Source organism: Labrus mixtus, chromosome 16 (genome assembly GCF_963584025.1).
Source record: "Labrus mixtus chromosome 16, fLabMix1.1, whole genome shotgun sequence".
NCBI classification, from domain to species: domain Eukaryota; kingdom Metazoa; phylum Chordata; class Actinopteri; order Labriformes; family Labridae; genus Labrus; species Labrus mixtus.
This window is the reverse complement of record NC_083627.1, coordinates 7,118,028-7,134,244: the sequence shown is the minus strand read 5'-3', so window position 1 is coordinate 7,134,244 and position 16,217 is coordinate 7,118,028. Positions and strand designations below refer to the sequence as shown.

Here is a 16,217-nt window from a genome sequence, read left to right as displayed (position 1 = left end):
ACAAAACACTGCGATGATTGCATTTCATCCCGCCCACTCGCAGACTCTATTATTAACAGAACAAGTCTGTCAGGAAGCGTCTCCGCCTCTCAGGAAGAGCTGCTTGTCTCAGCACTTGTTCAATACCGCCCGTGAGAAGAAAAAAAAACCTGGACTTACACTTCCTGAAAAACGCCCTGCAAGCTGAAACAAGCGCTATAGATTTAATCCCCTGACTTAAGCGCCGTTATTGTTGTGATTGTTTTCCTGTCTGCTACATCTCGGGTGTCAGATCTGCCACATTCGAAGGCGTCATGTAAAGAAATCCAATCAAAACTTCCACCACTTCTTCCTCCTGCTAATGATGAATGATAAAACCCCACAGCAGCGACAGCTAACTATAGACTCGTTCTCGTTTGTGTTTGTTTCGTCCCCCCTGTGGAGTTGTCACGAGCCCTGTCAGAGCAGCATGAATTCAGCTTCCCCACACATCTTGGGACTTCTGGATCCGCTCCGTAATTGGATTCCTGGTCTCCTCGCGTATAGGGACGGATTCACGGACGCTGTGGAGTGAGGAGCGGTGATAAAAGAGACGACAGAGATGGAACAGGGTTACTATTTTGGGGAGCAGATAAATGACATGCATGATTTAAAGCCCTTCTATTTTCATCTCAGCCCCCCTTTTACGATGGACGGAGCGCTGATGGTCGGAGCCCAGTTGTTTGGCAAAATGAAGTGAGCGGGGAAAACGCAGTCGGATCAATCTCTGATAACGCTGCAGCGCCGACGGAGAGAGACTGAATAACAGTGATTATAACTGCTGTGTGTGTGTGTGTGTGAGTGTGTGTGTGTGTGTGTGTGTGTGAGGATTAAGGGCTCACACAAAGCAAGACATTCACTTCACCGCACGGAAATGATGCCTTTCAATCCACAAAACATCCGATGTCAACATCCCTCAATTGATAGTTCAAGTAACCGTTTCTGAGTCCACACAGATCCTGCTGGTGCTTCGTCACTTTGGTGCTTCTACCAACAGCACCAGGAATAGTAATACAAAGATAAATCTCACACTACATTTAAGAAAATGAGAAAGTTCAAATGTTCAGCTGCAGGTAACGCCTCTTCTTCAGTCAAGGGCGTTCAAATATTCAACAAAAAGGAAAGTTCAAGTTCTTAATTAGTTTAATTTATGAGTTTTAGCGAGTAGGGAGGGAGCTTTAAGATGACAGACGTTGATTTAAATCTGCAGTTCCACATTTTTTTTTAATGATATTTCAGTGATATTTATGGTCTCTCGGTCTTGGAGCTCTCGGGTATGTCTCGGTCTCGCTGAGTGTGGTCTTGACTACAACACTACGAAGAGTCAGCAGATATAGCCACACGTTTGCATCAGTACACACAGCAACATCGGTAACCACGATCTTTCATTCGTGCTGAAGCTGAAATTACGTCGACGTGGAAAGCCTCCTTTGAAGCGGCAACATAGACGTTTAAGAGTCAGGACGAGAAAAGCACAAAATCGATCATGTTTTCAAAGAGGTTGAAGCACGTATATGGATCTGCAAAGAAATCTCGACCCTAAAGAGCTCCTTTAATAGTCAGGAAAATGCAGTTTGTATTGAGTTATTTACTGCAGAGGTTAGCTGGGCATCATGAGTGTGTGGAAGACTTGCACACTCTTCTTACATGTCATTGAATTATTGATTTGTGTGGCTGCTTTATGGGGGCAAGTGCTGCAGAGATTTCTTGACTTGATCAGATATTTATATTACACAGAGAGTCCCGATCAGGCTTCTTAAAGGGACTTTCAGTGTGATGCAAATATCTGTATAGCTTTGTTAAGAAAGGACGTTAGATGGATGACAAAAACATGGTCAAATATTTTCACTCAATCTAAAGCAATATTAACCATAATGGCACTGAGACATCACTCGCATCCCCCACTCAACAAAAAAAAGACTCTGACACATCTCAAATCACTCTTTATCGTTCTTTTTCCACTGTTGTAAATATTTAAGATGTATGATCTGCATGTGTAAAGTGTGAAAATACTCGTGTGTGTTTCTTACTGCAATGCTTATGCAAGATTTGATACTATCCAACGCTGCTTCCTACCTTTAACAACACATCCACCCGTAGGTAGAAAAACTAACACGAGGAGGTCGGAGAGGTCGGAGAGTTCAAAGACTCTCTGTTTTTTTTTTTTTTCTCATGTCGTGTTTACATGTCTGAGTCACAGAGGCGCTGTGTGAAATCCTTTCATCAAAACTTACTTCAGCTGGGTTTCTGCCGTGCAAACACTCCTCCGGGCTGCGGTGTTCAACACATAAACAGCTGTTGTTTTATTTAACCAGGTAAATTATTTAGATTTGCCATTTGAGGAACAATGCAGCAGCCAGTATGTCCTCCTTCTATGTTTAGATTCTGGTCCTGAATGCTCTGGATTTGTTTGGACCAGAGGATGTGGGTTAGGGTTAGGGTTAGAGAAGAAGAACCAAAGGACTTTTCCAAACTGAAGAAAATAAGTTTGGTTTAAAAAATATGTGTAAGAAATCCCAGAAGTTCGCCACAATCGCTTTATTACCCTGAATGTTTGACTTCAATGATACGATGAAATCCATGAAGATACATCGACCATCCAGCCTTCATGAAGTGCTTAACATGTTGGAGAAACTGTCAGGAAACCCCAGCTGAGGAAGTCTTTGTGAAAGGATTTCACCTTCTGTCATTCATTCTGATGTTTGTGTTACACATCACGAAGCCTCGCAGAGCAGAAGTGCTGATCCCTGCATGTGTGTGTGTGTGTGCAGGAGGAGATTTAATAAAGTATTCTCTCAGTTCTCGCAGATTCAATCTTTGTTAATCTACTGTTCCCTGTGATTGCAGAAAATCTGGTAAAAAAAACCATGAAATGATGCCTGCAGGGTCACAGTTTATTAATATCTGTGATTATAGCGGATCAGAGGTCGCTGTCACGCAGAACATCACAAGAACTGTCGGCTCTGGTTTCTGACACTCAGATTAATTAACTTTGATTCTCTCTGGTGTTACTCGTCGACTCTTGTGATTCAATTTGAGAGTGAGAGTGAGTGAGTAAGAGTGAGAGACTCGAAAGTCTAAATAATTTGCATTTGGTCTCGTGTTCAGCAGCGCTTCTTCTCTGTGCCACACTGAGAATCCCTCCTGAATGCATTTTACTCGTATCTGCTCGAAAAAAACGTTTTTGTATCATCCCTTCCCACCACAATGCTCGCAGCACCTGAGAATGTTTTTTTATACCAGAAAAACAAAAATCCTAACAAATGATTTTCATATAATCTATGTGTTTACTGTCATCCTGAAAAGAATAAAAAAAAACACCTTTGAATGATTGAACATGCTTGAGAATGAAAATTACTTTTTTTTTTTGTAGCATCACATTTAGCACCAATAAGATGATTCCTGCCTGGACCACGCTTCGTCTGTCCTCTGATATTCTATCCTTTACCTGCTGTCCCGGTGTAAAGAGAAGAGTTACCTGCAGCATGCTGACCTGTAGATTGTGATGCTAATAGCTAATGATGGCAGTAATAATATGAACCGCACCTCTCTGTACAGACGGCCTCCTGAGTTCACCCTGACCTGTTAGCCGAGGTCTGGCCCTTGTTTCCCATGATGCCTCCTGCCTCGTTACATCACCTCTGCCTGCTGGGTTCAGCTGAGAGTGACGGCCGCGGAGACAGCCTGTCCACCTTCAGAAGATGACATTACACTTTGCAATGTAAAAGATGTAGTTTTTATTAAAATGTGAAAACTGGAAGCCTCTAATTGGCAAAGATTCCCTACACACACTAGACGTGTTTCAAGTCTTAACAGGCTTTTAAAGCATCACAGAGTCTGACATCACAGTTATGAGTTGGTATATATCATGCAAATACCGACTGAGCAAGACTTTACAAAAGAAACGAAACACACCGAAAAGGAGGTATAAAAATATGCCAAAATGTAGAAAGCAAAAAAAAAGTTTGATGCAGGAAGATGTTTAACTTTGTCAATCCTCGAGTTTAGCTTTAACACATTTCAGTGTCTTCTTGAGGTTTGTTCGCTCATTCATGACGGTTAAGAACAGTGCTCTCGTCTTCATGAATCTACATTTGTGGATGAAGTGTTTGACGATAACAATCAGGGTATTTTACATCAGCCAGACCCGGTGCTAGGCGTCAGGATAAGGGCTGGGGAGAGAATGACTCATTTCAGTTTTTGGACTCAGCGCTCGACGCAGGCTACGAAGGCAGCGTCCTTCAGAGGATGCTACCGCTAAATTGAAACAGAGCTGTCAGTGATAAAATGAAAGATCTGAAACTTATGTCATTGTTTTAAGCTGATTGTTTAGACTATGAGCCGTGTTTACATGGACGTGACGGCCGGCTCCTCCCCTTGTGTATAAAATCTGTTTTAGTGAGGACTAGAGAAGAAGAAGAACATACATAATTTAAAGATTTCAAAAACGAAAACAAATAACCGCACATGATGCATGAATTGAAATAATCTCTCCTGAAGAATGTACTCTCTCTCTCTCTCTCTCTCTCTCTCTCTCTCTCCCAAAGGTAATGTTTTTGTGGTTTTGGGAAACCCCAGGGTCGGCTGCAGAGTCAGGATGGCTCATGAGGCAAAGTCAAATCCTATTGGTTGTTTTAACCCACTGCCCAGGCAGAGGAAGAAGTATTGTCAATGTCAATAAAACTACAGATTTCTCTGTCGATCGAGTTTTTGCCAAATGTAACTTTTGTCAAAGTAACTCTGTAAAAATATCTCATTTCCTTTGTTGTGTTTGAGGTTCAGCTTCATTGAGTTCACAAAGACAGAAAACTCTAAAGAGAAAAGTGCATCACAGCGTGTTATACTCCTGTGATTTGTGGTCATGAGTTTGTCTACATGAAAGACTGTGTTTTCACTTGTTGCTTGGATTTTAATCTTGGTAATCTTTGACTCTAACAATACTTCAGGGTGCTGCCGTAAACGAGCGCTCACGCCCCCATGTCTGCCTGAAGAATAACCCAATAATCCTTTCTCTCCTGGTACCATGTAAAACCTTTTTGGCATCCTGCACAGACTTTTGTAAAGCTTCTCCTTTTTTTTTCTGTAATGAATGAATAACTCCAATTAAATGGCTTTTCAACAGAGAATGAATCACAAGGTTTCATTTTGTGCGAGAGCTTTTAAAGCGGCTTCAATTTAAAAACTCGAGTATTTCCCTTTTAAAGAAGCACTTTAAGAGACGTGCAAGGAAATTAAAGACGAAGGGTTTAGAGACTTGAAGCATTCTTCAGAAATATAAGACAGAATAAAAAAAACCTTGTGGTCCAAACATTGCAGCTTTAATAACCCTGAGTTTGACTCAATAAGGCAGAATAAGAAGTTATATAAGTTATAAGAAGTAGAAATAGAGTTCTACAAAAAAACAAAGCACACAGTTTTGCAGCACAAAGCATGGAAAATTTTGTCAGAGGACTCTCGGAGGATGAATCTACAGCAGACGTCACAACTATTAAAACACAGACAAGTAAATTAAAATATACATCATGGGATGAACACTTTATATTTGTTCCCTATGTTAGAAAATAAGTCATAATTTTCAAATTTAGAGTATCCCACTATGTGTAACCATTGGCCCTCTGGCAGTGAGAATAAACTGTTTGGGAAACAAAGTTGCCCCTGTCAGCGGGGGAATGAGGAGGAATGCTACAAAGAAGAATTTTAGAGGTGTTTGTCCTGTGTCTTCTACCACGTTGTAAAGTTTTGAGGCATTTCCTTTCTCCACAAAGTGAATCAGTTGGAGTTTATGTGTCTCTTTGTGTCTGCTCCGACACTTGTCCTCGCCGCCAGGCCCGTCCAGCTCCCGCTGAAGGCGCCTTGGCCTCCAGCCAATCCGGGCGGCGCAGGAAGTGACGTAGCATCGAGCGCTAGGAAGCCCCTGGACCGACGCGCCAAATTTCAAAGGACTTCCTCCTGGGAGGAAAGGAAGCGAAGAGCTGCAACCGGAGTCCGGGCGGAGAAAGGCGATAAAACCCCGGAGCAACAAAAGAATATCTCTAAAACAAGTAAAAATAACTCCGCGGGGTGAGCAGTCGACGCTGCGTGAGGATTATTTTACAGAAACTCCGAGTGAAGAGGTGTTATTGTTGTTGTAAGTGGCAGCTTTGACTTTACATTTAGTCCTAACGTCAGCTAGCGTCACCCTGTGTGTGACTGACAAGCTAAAAAACAACACTAACAAATCACTTCTTCCAACTTTTATGGATGTAAATGTGAGTAAAAACATCAAATATATCAGTATTGATGAGTTAATTCTGCAAAAAATGGTCCGTTTGTACCTTTGTGCTGGTTCCCGTGTCCTGCTTTGTGTCGTTGATCCCATGATGTGTCAGTGGGTCTACATGCAGCTGTTGCATGCGGTGCAATCTGCAGCCAAACTGAAGCTCACTAAGTCAACTTCAAAGTCTTTACTGTGTGTTTTGAATGTAGAATCTGCAAATTTTCTTCTGTATTTAACACACGCCTGTATTGAAACGAGTAAAACACGTGTTTAAGTGGTGTTAAAGCGTCAAAGTAATTGTTATGTAACGTTCAAAAACAATGCATAAAACTGCTTTTAATTGCTGTGTGTGTTTTTCCCTTTTTCTTTCAGATCAGACAGTCGTCAGCGTCACGCTCTGTCAGGTTTCCCACCTGTGAGACGGTGGATGTCAGGAGCCGGGGATTTTAATCTCACAGACACACAGATGACAGCTGTTCCAACCTGGAAAATATTAGATGTCAGAAGTAAAATACGCTAAAAGTCACGGCTGTCGGGTTCTGTGGCGGGTTTACCTTGCACTGTTTCAATGTTTGCTGCACCTTTCGATTTAGCGCCGCGCTGACGCTCAAGACCGTCCACGTCGCCGGAGCTCTTTATTCCCAAACCCCACCGTCTTAAAGCCTCCACTTCATGTCGGATTTAATCAGCCCGAGTGTGAGCTCATAGCAGTGTGCAGAAGCTCTATTCCACACTTCACCGGCTTATTCATTTTCTCTTTATCCTCATTATTTATTCATGTGCACACAGCAGGACATAAGTCACTCACTTTCCATATTAATGCAAACATCTGTCGCTCAAAGCTGCTGCACCTGCCTGTAACCTTCACACCCACTGCTTGAAGAATATTTAGACTTTATTACAGTTTGATGTCCGCAGTCAGCACTCTTTGGTGGAGCCTTGGTGCCTTTGATTTAGAGTTGAACGCCACAATGGGTCACAGCCTCCTGTAGCTCAGGGCCCGTCGCAGACAGGGTGGGGGGCATTTAGAGGGTAGCGGTGGCAGACAATCAAACCCTTCAGTCATGCTGTCCGGGGTGCAGCCGTGTTTCCAGCTGCTTCGGATCGGTTCCTCTGCCGGAGACTCGGCCCGGGACCTGTACACGTTCAGGCCGGCGCTGAACCTCTCCGTGTTTCGCCTGGGCCGGGCGGCGGAGCTGTGCGACGTCACTCTGGACTCCTCGTCGGTGTCCCGGATCCACGCCGAGCTGCAAGCGGAGAGGGAGGCGAGTGAAGGCGCCGCAACGTCGCATGAGGAGGGCTGGACGGTTCACATCAAGGACAGGAGCAGTCATGGTGAGAGAGGGGCTGAGTCAGACACACACACACACACACACACACACAGGCACACCCGTCTACAGTCATAGTGGAACAGAGACGCCACTTTTACAAGAAATGCTCTTCTCACTTACAGTCAACTACTCAACACAAGGAGAACAATCCAGACAGATATTATCAGCCAACATGGGGGCTGTCACATTTAACATCTTTAAAAGCCTTTACGCTTTCTGACAGACTAAAATCTAAAAACTTCTGTAGAGGACATATAAGGCAGAAAACAAGCTTTAGGTAAATAACAAATAGTTTTAGTCCAGCCGAGTCCACACAACACCATCATTTAGAAATATGTCTGCAGAGCATCACAGCTGAGCACGCTTCTGTCTGCACGGCGTTGAATAATAATGTTAAATATTCTTAAATAAAGTTATTTGTTTTAGACTCAGAATCTGAAGACCCTTACGCTGACTTATCGTAAAGTATATGTATAAGACGCACTTTTAATACCTATTTTTTTTCACCTTGAGAGTTGGCTGCGTCTTGTCCAAACGGTGCGACCAATGCATCAGTATAAAAAGCTGACAAATGCGTCTTCATTACCGCGCGTGGAGAAGGCACCATCAGTGAGTGCGACCCGACGAAATAAAAAAAAATATATATCCCCGTTCATCGTGTGTTGCACGCTGTACTGGGAAGGAGAGCGACACAGACCAGTCTGGCTGTGCGACTTTTCCACATCTTTTCTCCCTCACTCAATCATGCATTTACAGAAAACAGTGGTATATTGTTCCGTAAATAAACACTGTGGATCGCTCTTTTGATTGAAAGAGTCATATATTACAGTTAAAGAGCGACCAGCGGAGTCAGGCAGAGAGCTTGCAAGCTAGCTGGTCTTTCCCTGCAGGCAGAGAGCTTGACTACCGTACTGTAGCTAGTAGGAGAGCAAACTCCACAAAGTGAAAACAAACGGAACTAAAAGAGCGACACAGCTGCACAGAAACTCGTCACGCGGGAAGACAGTTTCTCTCTCCAAAAACAAGGTGCGTCTCATATTCTGGATTTTACGGTAATTGTGGATAAAATAATAAAAAAGTCTACTTTAGTTCCAACTCAGAAAAAAAAAGGTTGCCCTGTCAGTAATCCGTATCTTTATTTTAAAGATTTGTTTTGGGTGTTTGCCTTCATTTGAAAGTAGTGTAGCAGACTTGAACCCGGGCTGCCCGCCTGGAGGACTAATGCCTCTGTACTTTATCCATGTTTGAGACGAATGTATTTGATGAGTAGTGTTTAAAGTTTGCCTCATTGTCCCATCTGTTAACATGGAGGAGGCGGGGTTTATGACCTATTCCGCTGCCAGTCAGCAGGGGGAGCTCTAAATCTTTTTGGCTTCACTTCTTACGTTTAGAGAGATAAAAGATGAGCGAACACTCTTCGTCTCTTGCACAGAGAAGTCGGAGTGGTCTTCAGTGAAACCTAAAGTTCACATGAAGCCGTCCGAGGAGACGAAGGAGGAGAATGAGAGAGTTTGTTTCTTTGCTTACGGCCGATGAACTGTGTCTGACAGGCTGCGCTCTTACTGTCTAATTTTTAGAGTAATTTCACACTCTGTTTCACGCATTTTTCTCCGCTGCTATTAAAACCCCATCTTAGTATTCGCTGTGCATTTCTCATCCTGCGCTGTGCTGTCCAGCGCCTCAATTCTGGCCCCATTTCACACACTGTTTTACATTTCCTCTCAACTCTGGGAGCGGTAAACACACTCATCGTCCACAAATTACTTTATTCTGAGGCTCGCTGGGACGTTTATTCATTAGAGGATCTGGCCCAAGGTGACACCTTTCCAACAGTTATGCTGACATGCAACTACGTCCTTTATTTTAAAAATGGCATTCAGAAAAAAACTGCAGCTCTTCAGTCATATGTTAAAAAGTTGACCTGTTATTCTGATCCCCATTTTCAAACTCACATATATAGTGCACGAACACATGGGCAACATATTTGTGCAATCTAGACATTGTGCAGGAGTTTGAGTAAACTAAAAACCAGAGATGTTCCAGCATTGGGTGTCTATATTTCTTGTATTTTTTCCTTCGGTTTGGAAACAGATATCAGTATCATCAAAGTTTCTGGTATTATGACATCCCCTCGTTAATGCAGATGTTCATGGGGCTTACTAATTCCTTCTGAAAAGTTGAGTTAAAAGTAAAACCTTCTCTTCTTCCTCTTCTTCCTCCTGTGTTGTTAGGCACCTGGGTGAACGAGGTCCGCCTCCAGCCCGGCATCCAATGGGAGCTCTCCGACAACGACACGCTGACGTTCGGTGGTCAGTCGACTTCCGGCAGCCCCGAGTTCTACTTCCTCTTCCAGAAAGTGAAAGTTCGGCCGCTAGATTTCGATGCCATCACAATTCCAAAGGTAATCCGAGTTTTCTCGTCGCCTCTCTGACGCCTGCTTCTGTGATCGCGCTCTTTCATTAAATTGTCTTTAAATCTGAGTCGTGTGAAAAGTCCGGCTTTTCACAGCTGACAAAAACACTTTAACACAAAGTAAATAACTTAACCTATGACCTTTTAATTCATAGTTTCATATACACCTTGTTGGAAATAGTCTCTAACCAATCGCCCGCTGCCTGTAAAAAAAATACACAGCCAACGTGTTTTAGAGAATGTTTTACTGTTGTTAATGAAGAATGGGATCTCCTCCTCCTTTAACATCTCTCCAGCTCTTACTTCTACCGAGGCCCTGAAGGCTCAGGTACAAAATAAATCCATCCCCACGGTTTACAAATCCATGTGCATGGTTTCTAATCGCAGTATTGTAAACTGTGCTCACAGTACAAACCCGTTCCCACTTTTTTACAAATCTGTGCACACAGACCTGTAAACTGTGGGAATGGATTTACAAACAGACTTTAATTTTGTCTTACCTCAGCCTTCAGAGGCTCCGCCTACTTCAAAACGGGGTGCTGGTTTTTCTAAATGAGTCACTGTGGTAAAGCTGTGCACTAGGTGGCGGGTAAACATTCAACGTACCAAACTTCTATGAACATTTTGTTGGTAGAATGAGGCGTAGCAGCAAGAAGACAAAGAAATATCCACTGCGACTACTTTTGAAATGATAAACGATGTCTGCATGACTGATTTTCATTTTCTGCTTTTCAGCTGAAGTTTATATTTTGTTTAAATCTCGTCCTCTAGGCGGGCACGTTCTCTTCGGATTTACAAAACCGCATCAGAACCAGTCTGGACCGCAAGGTGGACGCTAACCTGGACATGTCCAAGCTGTCCATCAACCGGTCCACCGTCATCCTCAACTCCATCGGCAGTTTGAGTAAGATGAAGGGCAGCGCCTGGACCTTTAAGAGGAGCCTCAGCCACGACGGCGCCGCCTCAGACCCCGGCTCCTCCTCGCCACCTCTGGCTGTGGGCATCTCGTCTCTGCTCCCCCCCTCCACGCCTCCATCCTTCTCCTCCGCGGCCTCGGTGCCTTCCACAAAGACTCTCCAGCCGACGTCCAGGAGCAGGAGGAAGTCAGCGCACACGGTGCTGCTGGAGGACGACAGCTCCGACGAGCCCAGGAGTCGAGGAGGTGAGGCCAGACATGGAGGAAAAGACGTGTTTTCTAAAAGTTAAAATGAAGGAGGATGTTTGTGTTCATGAGTCTAAACGTGAAAACCACTTCTGATGAAATAATCCTACTTTGATTTTCAGCTCTGACAGGCGTCGTGGAGGACGGACAGAGGGCGCGAGCGAAGAAGAGGCGGCGACTCTACAAGTCAGACTCTGAGAGTTTCAGCTCCCCTCCTCCTCTGCAGCCGAAGAGCCACAATGACGTCCGGCGCCCTCTGGAGGCTAAGCCCTTCCCCGTCGGCATCAGGACAATCGGAAGTTTCCACGGCGCCATGACCAACAGTCGACTCAACCACCACCTCCTGCAGGCGTCGTTCACAAACCCGGCTGTTCACAAACAGGAGGTGCAGACGGTGCACCGGGTCCAGACGGTGATGCACGGCAACATCGCCGCTTTCCGCCAGCAGAAACCCGCCCACTGTTCTTCTACAGCGCAGAGAGGCAGGCGCAGGGCTCACAGCTCGCCCGTTTTCTCCCCCCTGGTGGTCGGAGGGGAGAACTACAGCCTGGCCTCCCCGTCTGTGAGGATCCGGACAGAGGACAGGGGCAGGGTGACGTTCAACAGATATCACCACCCAGCAAGGTGAGATAGTTTCCCGCCATACAAACCAAACGAACTTTAACGTTATTGCATCCTCAGAAAGTTAAATTATCACGACCATCCACAAACAGGAGTCATCAGAGTCACACGTTTTCAGTGGGTACAGAATCGGTACTCAGGGATGTGATCCCTCTGAAACTTTCTTCTGACTGTTTGGTAATGCTGAAATTGTCGCCCGTCACTCGCCAAATACCGGTGTCTTCTTTCTGCAGTGACGGGTGAATTTGTGACAACAAACAATGTAACATGAATCCTGGTCTCCTGCTTGTTCGGCTGACTGTTTGATCAGAGTCACGTTAGGCTCCGCCTCCTTGTGTCAGTGTTTACAGTGATAGGCTAAGAGTCTGAGAACCTACACAGACAGTAATCAGGCCATCTGCTTAAATGTCTGGTGCTGACTGTAAAAGATTAACTGCTTTTTGGTCCTTTGCACATCACATCTCTGATCACTGGTTAAAGAACTCTCTTCACTTTAGATTACGTTTTTTAAAGTAACGTAATGGAGAAAGAAACAGAGAGTATTTCAAACCCTCATGTACTCTGATACTTTATCTCCATGAGTTTAAAAAAACGATACATCTGTTTATGAAGTGAAAGATAAACCCAACAAAGCTTTAAAATAAACTACAGAAGCTTTAAAATAAACTACAGAAGCTTTGAAAGAAACTACAGAAGCTTTAAATAAAACTACAGAAGATTTAAAATAAACTACAAAAGATTTAAAAGAAACTACAGAAGATTTAAATAAAACTACAAAAGATTTAAAATAAACTACAGAAGATTTAAATAAAAGAAACCACAGAAGATTTAAATTAAACTACAGAAGATTTAAATAAAACTACAAAAGATTTAAAAGAAACTACAGAAGATTTAAATAAAACTACAAAAGATTTAAAAGAAACTACAGAAGATTTAAATAAAACTACAAAAGATTTAAATGAAACTACAGAAGATTTAAATAAAACTACAAAAGATTTAAATGAAACTACAGAAGATTTAAATAAAACTACAAAAGATTTAAAATAAACTACAGAAGATTTAAATAAAACTACAAAAGATTTAAATGAAACTACAGAAGATTTAAATAAAACTACAAAAGATTTAAATGAAACTACAGAAGATTTAAAAGAAACTACAGAAGCTTTAAAAGAAACTACAGAAGCTTTAAAAGAAACTACAGAAGCTTTAAAAGAAACTACAGAAGATTTAAATGAAACTACAGAAGCTTTAAATGAAACTACAGAAGCTTTAAATGAAACTACAGAAGCTTTAAATGAAACTACAGAAGCTTTAAAAGAAACTACAGAAGCTTTAAATGAAACTACAGACGTTTTAAAAGAAACTACAGAAGCTTTAAATGAAATTACAGAAGCTTTAAATGAAACTACAGAAGATTTAAAAGAAACTACAAAAGATTTAAATGAAACTACAGAAGATTTAAAAGAAACTACAGAAGCTTTAAAAGAAACTACAGAAGCTTTGAATGAAACTACAGATCATCAGTCATATGTTGGAGACACCTCCATGGTCTCACCCCTCGAGTCTTTGTTTGCTTCTCTCCTCTACAGCAAGCGACGAGGACGTCCCAGGAAACACCCTCTCCCTCCCCGGCCCTCCCTGCCCTCTCCATCCTCCTCATCTTCGTCCTCCACCTCATCTGCCTCCTCCTCCTCAGGCTCCTCCTCTTCCTCCTCCTCCTCCGACGAGGATGAAGAGGAAGACGAGGAGGGGGTAACGGGCGGGGCGGTGGAGCCGTGCGCGGCCCCCCGGTGCCGTCTGCCCCAGCAGGACACGGTGCAGTGGATCCAGTGCGACGTGTGCGACGCCTGGTACCACATAGACTGTCTGCACGTGGACCGCAAGAAGCTGCTGAAGGACCCCAACGCAGACTTCCACTGCGGCTGTTGCTGATTTGACAGGGAGCCAATGAAATGCTCCGGTTTAGACTCCTCCAGTCACCCCAGTTTTTCCATTAAATGTTTATTTTCTTCAGCAACTCTTGTCGAAATCAAACTTCTTTCAAGGACCGGCTGCTACTTCTCCTCATGTCCACTGAGCTGCTCTACTCACGCATGCAGTCAAATCTCTCTTACCTCAACACAAACTGTTTCCTTCAGGTTTTACATCCTGGTCCTCCACACATTTGAGGATTCAGTCTTCACAAACCTCTGGCTCAGTTTTCCAGAATCAGGATTTTAAAGAATCTGTAATGAAATGTCTCAGGTCGGATCTTATTATGGCGTTGGCTGCCTGGAGAGGAGCGATCGGGGAGGGGAAACGGGACGAAATGCTTCTAAATGAACTCCCACGCTGACTGTCATCGACCACGAGGCAGGCAGGAAGATTAATCAGGCCGCTTCAGCACGAGCCGATATAGGACGATAGAGCTGTTGGCCATTTCTCTGTGAGGCCACCAGGCCGGGATCGTCCCTGTGAACATTACTATCGCCTTCAGGATCAGAAGAACAGTGCTGTGCTCCTCTGCCGTTTTAAGCTTTATGAAGAGTCTCAGCGCAGCTCTCCTGGCGGCGGCGGCCGCAGCAGCTGTCTCGGAGTGGGCGTGTGATACTTCAAGACAATTAAACGGCAGAGAAAGTGTCCGCAGACGCCCTCTGAGGCTGCTGATGTGAGGTGCTCTCGGGAACAACAATCAAACAATCAAATATTTGAAGGCGCTTGAGCAGAAGCAGCTGCCGGGTTTAAAGAAGAGGGCCGACGTCTGTGTTGTTTAAAGACGCCCGGGCGCCGGCAGCGTGACAACTCACTACCACTGAAATGTTATGAAATACAAAAAAACGGCTGATGTAACGGCGTGATCGCACTCAGCAGATGATGTAACTGATTGTCATTTCACGGATGGTTTGAAAGTCTTTAAGAGTCTCTCCACTGAAGTCTCGAGTCAAAGCCGACTCTTTGGTCTGTTTCCTCGAGTTCTGCAGAGTGGACGCACCTGTACTTTTGTTCAGTCGCCACTTAAGCAGAATGAAATCAAAGTGTAGAACTCCAAAATTCCTCTCTTAAGCACCTTTTTCTATTTAACAACACATTTTAACCCCCCCCCCCCCCTCCCCCCTCCAGCATATCAGTTTGAATCCTGCACAGTTTCCCGCTGCGTCCCCTCCGACTCTTCAGATAAAATTCATATGATTGTAAATTGTAAAATATTGTTTGCTGTGGCAGGCGTTGTGTAAATAATCGTCTCCTTGTTTTGAATTTTCTTACACCACTAAGACAGACCTACGGAGGCCCTGAAGGGACTTGTCTTAAAATACATTTCAGGCGGGCGAGCGATACCTTCTCATGAGCTCGGGAAACTTTCTCGTGCTCACAAAGAAAATATTGAGAGTGTACATTTCAAACTGTGTCATGAGAACGAGAAAGTCTCTGGTGCACCCCTGAAATGTTTTATTTGTTTTTTTAAATTCTGCCCTCGTCCCTCCGAGGGCGTCCGTACAGACCTGCAGTTTTTAAATGAGAGGAAACAGAGGGGGGAAAATAAAGGAAAATGATTCCTGAGCAATAAAACAAAACAAAAACTAACAAAAACTTAAAAAAACATGTATTTTTGTACTTTTTAGTGGAAACGTTGAGAAGCAAATATATGAAACAGGATTGATGTCGATCTTCAGCTGAGCGGATTAATCTGAGAATCCAACGTGTTCAGTGAGAATCATCCAAATGTCTTCTAATGAATAAATGTGGTTTTATATGTCAGAGTCGTATCGTCACAGAATGATTTATAAAACATGAAACTGAAAATATCTGACCTACAGTTCCTTCAAGCTCCACCAGGGGGCGACGGCTCACACTACACAAAAGCATAAACTGTGCTGATAACAGCCTCTTAATAAAAAAAAGTTTTTTAATGCTTTTATTGTGAAAATTATTAACTAAATATGTAAGGCTTTTAGACTGAAATTGAACAGACTTAATGAGGACTGTTGAATGACGGAGTATTAGGACTACAAAGAAGTTTCCCTAATACTCAAGGCGGGTGGCCGGCCCCGGTTCAAATCTGACCTGCTCCACTTAAACAGGACACAGCCTGGGGCGTACACCTCATGTACAGAGGCTTTGGTCCTCCAAGCAGACGGACCGGGGTCATATCCGACCTGGGGCTCCTTTCCTGCATGTCATTCCCCACTCTCTCTCTCTCTCTCTCTCTCTCTTTCTCTCTTTCTTTCTCTCTCTCTCTCTCTCTCTCTCTCTGTCTCTCTCTCTGTCTCTCTCTCTCTCTCTCTCTCTCTCTCCCTGATGTCTGACTCTATCCACTGTCCTGTCTCTACAATATAGGCACAAAAAAAACCCCAAAATGATCACAGTATTTCTTTTTGGGCCATCTTCCAAACTCAGCACTCATTGGTTAAACATTTCACTTCCAGCTTAATATTCTGGT

The 16,217-nt window shown here is 43.6% G+C and overlaps 1 protein-coding gene across 1 annotated transcript; it reads left to right on the top strand.

Annotated features, from left to right (window-relative positions):
- The first annotated feature begins 5,991 nt into the window (after positions 1 to 5,991).
- tcf19l (transcription factor 19 (SC1), like) lies at positions 5,992 to 15,537 on the top strand. The gene is made up of 6 exons (XM_061060031.1): positions 5,992 to 6,145; positions 6,647 to 7,609; positions 9,837 to 10,006; positions 10,789 to 11,179; positions 11,302 to 11,803; positions 13,390 to 15,537. The coding sequence occupies exons 2-6, from the start codon at positions 7,339 to 7,341 to the stop codon at positions 13,730 to 13,732; spliced, it is 1,677 nt and encodes a 558-aa protein (XP_060916014.1). The 5' UTR covers positions 5,992 to 6,145; positions 6,647 to 7,338; the 3' UTR covers positions 13,733 to 15,537.
- The last annotated feature ends 680 nt before the right edge of the window (positions 15,538 to 16,217 follow it).

Coding starts and splice junctions, on each gene's coding strand:
- tcf19l (XM_061060031.1), top strand. CDS start 7,339: ATGCTGTCCGGGGTGCAGCCGTGTTTCCAGCTGCTTCGGATCGGTTCC. Junction 10,007..10,788: donor ATGCCATCACAATTCCAAAG/GTAATCCGAGTT, acceptor CTCGTCCTCTAG/GCGGGCACGTTCTCTTCGGA. Junction 11,804..13,389: donor AGATATCACCACCCAGCAAG/GTGAGATAGTTT, acceptor TCTCCTCTACAG/CAAGCGACGAGGACGTCCCA.